General features: G+C 49.5%; 1 protein-coding gene across 1 annotated transcript in view; it reads right to left on the bottom strand.

Moving 5' to 3' along the window:
• Nucleotides 1–1,746: 1,746 nt before the first annotated feature.
• Nucleotides 1,747–5,000, bottom strand: part of LOC308372475 (B-cadherin-like) — a gene marked incomplete at both ends in the record, with an annotated part of 9,926 nt that continues 6,672 nt past the window's right edge. The window contains 5 exons of the mRNA XM_080847628.1: nucleotides 1,747–2,073; nucleotides 2,409–2,552; nucleotides 3,057–3,190; nucleotides 3,819–4,046; nucleotides 4,615–4,839. Of these exons, the coding sequence (XP_080703754.1) occupies nucleotides 1,747–2,073; nucleotides 2,409–2,552; nucleotides 3,057–3,190; nucleotides 3,819–4,046; nucleotides 4,615–4,839 (1,058 nt within the window). The remainder of the gene's footprint in view (nucleotides 2,074–2,408; nucleotides 2,553–3,056; nucleotides 3,191–3,818; nucleotides 4,047–4,614; nucleotides 4,840–5,000) is intronic.

The raw sequence follows: 5,000 nt of genomic DNA, 5'->3' as shown, positions 1-5,000 counted from the left end.
AAGTTTGCTTTATGTGTCTCCCATGAATGTGTGTCTGTTAAATGACCCATGACCCAAAAATGTCCTTTCATATACAAGGAAACGTTGTTCAACCATATCGGGGCTCATTTTCTGCGTCGGTGAATGTCCTATACATATCACCCCCCCACACACACACACACCACACCCCCCTCCACCCGTGCCCTAGCGTGAGTCTGTAATGCGCAACAGGATATACAAACGCGTTATCCATTAGCCATCCAACTCTCTCTCTCTCCCCCCCCTCTCTCTACATCTCCCCTCTCTCTCTCTCTCCTCCTCTCTCTCTCTCCCCCCTCTCTCTCTCCTCCTCTCCCCCCCCTCTCTCTACATCTCCCCTCTCTCCCTCTCTCCTCCTCTCTCTCTTCCCCCTCTCTCTCCTCCTCCTCTCTCTCTCTCCTCTATCCCTCTCTCCTCCTCTCTCTCCATCTCTCCCTCGGAAAAGCAGATTTAAGGTTGGACTATTGAGGACTAAGTTTGAGGAAGACTTAATTCCTACTTTTTCTTCCTCTTCTTCTTCTTCTTCTTCTTCTTCTTCTTCTTCTTCTTCTTCTTCTTCCGCTTCTTCTTCTTCTTCTTCTTCTTCTTCTGTTTCCTCTTCTCAGGGTCAAAAATATTAAAGACTAAATGTGTTGATTAGACATTTAGGAATCAGATCAGAACAAAATGAGACAAGAAGTGAGAAATCTTTCTGGCAGAGGGTTAGATTTGAGAGTTTGACTTCAAAAAGTTGTTGATGCACCTCAAGGAAACCGTTTTTATTAAGGTTAGTCTAATCTACAAAGGACCACTTTCAGTATCAAATTTATTTACAAATTAAAATGATTTTCTGACAATTGAAAAATATTTTTTTAGCATATTCCTGCTAACACAGAAGAATTCAAAACACACATTACCTTGTTGATGATTAACCAACTACAACAACCTGTACTGCACATCAGTCAGTATCAGCTATGTCTACATCAATATTGAAAGAATATTCAAAAATATATCCACAACAGGGCCAGCTGAGACTCAGCTTGGATGTTTCTTGAGCTGAAGTAAATGATCATTAATTTTTTCATGCTCATAAAAAGCTATTCTGTGCACCAATGTACATCATAGTCTTGTGGTATTCTAAATCCCCTGCACAGAAGTCGTTGGTTTCCTTACATGACCTGGAGCTCAGTTAAAACGTTGAGTCTGTTCTATGTTGCTCTTATGTTTGTGTTTAGTATAAATATAGTGGCGTGGTCATGATGGAGGCCTAAGTGCAGTCCTCTTAAGGCAGTGGAACTGAATTCAGCTTGTGTCGGTCAGGACCGCCTTTCCTTAAGGCAGTGGAGCTAAACACACACACACACACACACACACACACACACACACACACACACACACACACACACACAGCAGGTTGCATCGGTCAGGGACTGTGTTTCCTAAAAGCTTTGTTGAGCGCCCACCATGGGAAAAGAGTGTTTACAATCCTAATCTGTGTCTCCTTCAACGATGCTGTTGTTCAACTACACTGTTTGGGAAAGGCACCTGAGGTGGGTTTGGACCAGTGGTGTTGGTCAGATTGGGTCCAGTCCACCTGATGTGTGTTTGGTCCGGTGGTGTTTGGTCAGATTGGGTCCAGTCCAGCTGATGTGGGTTTGGTCCGGTGGTGTTGGTCAGATCGGGTCCAGTCCAGCTGATGTGGGTTTGGTCGGGTGGTGTTGGTCAGATCGGGTCGAGTCTAGTCCTCCCTCAGACCCACTCCTTCCTCCCAGGCAGGATGTCTTCATCGTCGTTGTCATCCTCTCCCCCTCCGTACATGTCTGCGAGCCTCCTGAAGCGTGGGCCCCACTCCTGCAGACGCTGGTAGGCATGGTCCTGGTCCGATCCCCACTCCTGGAGGTCCTGGTAATGGTCCTGGTCCGATCCCCACTCCTGGAGGTCCTGGTGGTCCTGGTCCGATCTGCTGGACTGCAGGCTGCTGAGGGAACCGCAGACTGACTCCTCCCCCTCGTAGTCAAACACCATCACACAGTCAAAGGGGGGCGCTGTTGGGTCACTGTCTGCAGCCAGTAGGTTCTGGGGGAGACACAGAGGGTAAGTGTAAGAGAGAGGAGGGTAAGTGTGTGTGTGTGTGTGTGTGTGTGTGTGTGTGTGTGCAGCCTGCAGGTTCTGGGGGAGCAAAGACACACACACACACACACACACACATGTGTGCACACACACACACATGCGGACACACACACGTGCACACACACACTTACATATAATGCATGCAAAATATCTGTAACACAGTCCTGGGGGTCGCCCTCTTCCTGCTGGGTAAGACACACACACACACACACACACACACACACACACACACACACACACACACACACACACACACACACACACAGAATGACGTGACCCACATCATTAATGAAGCTTCCGATCTCTTCGTTCTCATCTGGGCGGAGCCTGTAGGGCAGAGACCGGACGAGGGGCGGAGCTACAGCAGTGCACACCACCTCAGGACTGGAGTCTAGTCCAGGATGCAACTGGCTTAGGTCATATTCCTGTGGTATAAACACACACACACACACACACACACGCACACACACAAGCATCCATTCAAACAAAGAAAAAACGCACAGTGAAGCACAGTGGTAAGAGAACTTAGTATATAACGGGTCAGTGAGTTCTACTCTCAGGTCTGGGCCAGTACAAAATTACATCATGTTTTATTAGTAATGAATGTATTACTGGGGCTAGCATGGCTATTATGCTGAATGGGAATGTATTACTGTGGCTAGCATTGCTACTATGCTGAATGGGAATGTATTACTGTGGCTAGCATTGCTACTATGCTGAATGGGAATGTATTACTGTGGCTAGCATTGCTACTATGCTGAATGGGAATGTCTTGCTGTGGCTAGCATGGCAATTATGCTGAATGGGAATGTCTTGCTGTGGCTAGCATGATATATGGGAATGCAATGATGTGGCTAGCATGCTGAATGGGAATGTCTCGCTGTGGCTAGCATGCTGAATGTGAAAGTGTGCTACATAAGTCGTCTCACCTGGTCGTCTTCCCCTCCTCCTTCCTCGTTGTAAAAGAAGAGTGTGTCTCGCACTTCCTCTTCTGGCAGAAGCACTTCCTGTTTCTCCCTCCTCCTCTTCCTCTTGATGAGGAAGATCAGCAGCAGCAGGAGCACTAATGGCAGGGAGAGGTGTCACTGCAGTCACACACACACACACACACACACACACACACACACACACACACACACACACACACACAGCACCTCCCTCACACAAACACACACACACACACACACACACACACACCCTCAAAAAGAACCCCCCACGCACAAACACACACTCAACATCCCCCCCGCTACACACACACACAACCATACTCATCAAAAAACTAGCAATGATTTTGATAGCTGTTGCCCACCCTCTGAACCGCCTGAGTCCGCAGACATTTCAGTCTTCACAGAAGTTGTCGTAGAAGTTCTCGGCTATCGTAAAAGGCTTAAATATTATATATTATATAAACTATTAAATGGACTGCCATTGAGACAGTGTGTGTGTGAGTGTGTGTGTGTGTGTGTGTGTGTGTCTCTCTCTCTCTCTGTGTGTGTGTGTGTGTGTGTGTGTGTGTGTGTGTGTGTGTGTGTGTGTGTGTCTTACCCAGCAGGAGGAGGGCGACCCCCAGGACTGCCATGGAGAGGGTGTGTGTGTGTGTGTGTGTGTGTGTGTGTGTGTGTGTGTGTGTGTGTGTGTGTGTGTCTGTGTGTGTCTGTGTGTGTGTGTGTGTGTGTGTGTGTGTGTCTTACCCAGCAGGAGGAGGGCGACCCCCAGGACTGCCATGGAGAGGGTGGCAGTGGTGGGGGTGGCGCGTGGCAGGGGGTGGAGGCAGATGGTGACGGCTCCGCTGCACTGGCACACCTCGGCCAGCAGGGGGCTCTCCTGAGCCAGCATGTGGGCATCGTACGCGTGCATCACCACCTGGTACTCACCAGAGGGCAGCAGCAGCCCACGGGGCCTCACACTCACTGCACCAGCTGGGCACAGGGGGCAGAGCAGAGGGGTTAGATTGGTGTGTGTGTGTGTGTGTGTGTGTCTGTGTGTGTGTGTGTGTCAGTGGGTGTGTGTGTGTGTGTGTGTGTGTGTGTGTGTGTGTGTGTGTGTCTGTGTGTGTGTGTCTGTGTGTGTGTGTCTGTGTCCATGTGTATGTGTGTGTGTCTCCATGTGTGTGAGTCTCCATGTGTGTGTGTGTGTGTGTGTGTGTGTGTGTGTGTGTGTCTCCATGTGTGTAAGTCTGTGTGTGTGTTTCCATGTGTGTGAGTCGATGTCGGTGTGTGTGTGTATGTGTGTCTGTGTCCATGTATGTCTCCATGTGTGGCAGTCTCTGTGTGTGTGTCTCCATGTGTCTGTGTGTGTGTGTGTGTGCGTGTGTGTGTGTGTGTGTATCTCCATGTGTGTAAGTCTGTGTGTGTGTGTTTCCATGTGTGTGAGTCTGTGTGTGTCTTCATGTATGTGTCGGTGTGTTTGTGTATGTGTCCAAGTGTGTGTCTGTCTCCATTAGTGTGTGTGTGTGTGTGTCTCCAGACGGTTCTGCTGGTGTCTCACTGCTGGAGTTGGTGATGATGGTCCAGTTGACCCGGCTGCTCTCTGCCAGCTGGACGGTGAAGGGGTCTGTGTTGCCCGGTCCGTCTGCATCGGTGATGGTGAGAGGAACCGGTACCGGGTCGAGAGAACAGAACTGGACGCGTCTCTCCCTCACCAGAGGGGCGTTATCGTTCACGTCCCCCACCTCCATCACCAGCGTCCCCGTGCCAGAGAGAGGAGGCACGTCTGATCATATACACACACACACACACATCATATACACACACATCATATACACACACACACACACACACACACACACACACACACACACACACACACACACATCATATACACACACACACACACACACACACACACACACACACACACACCTCAATCACCAG

Source organism: Sprattus sprattus (assembly GCF_963457725.1).
Source record: "Sprattus sprattus genome assembly, chromosome: 11".
Lineage (NCBI taxonomy): Eukaryota > Metazoa > Chordata > Actinopteri > Clupeiformes > Clupeidae > Sprattus > Sprattus sprattus.
Note: the sequence above shows the minus strand (reverse complement) of the source record. Positions and strands in the feature narration are given on the sequence as shown.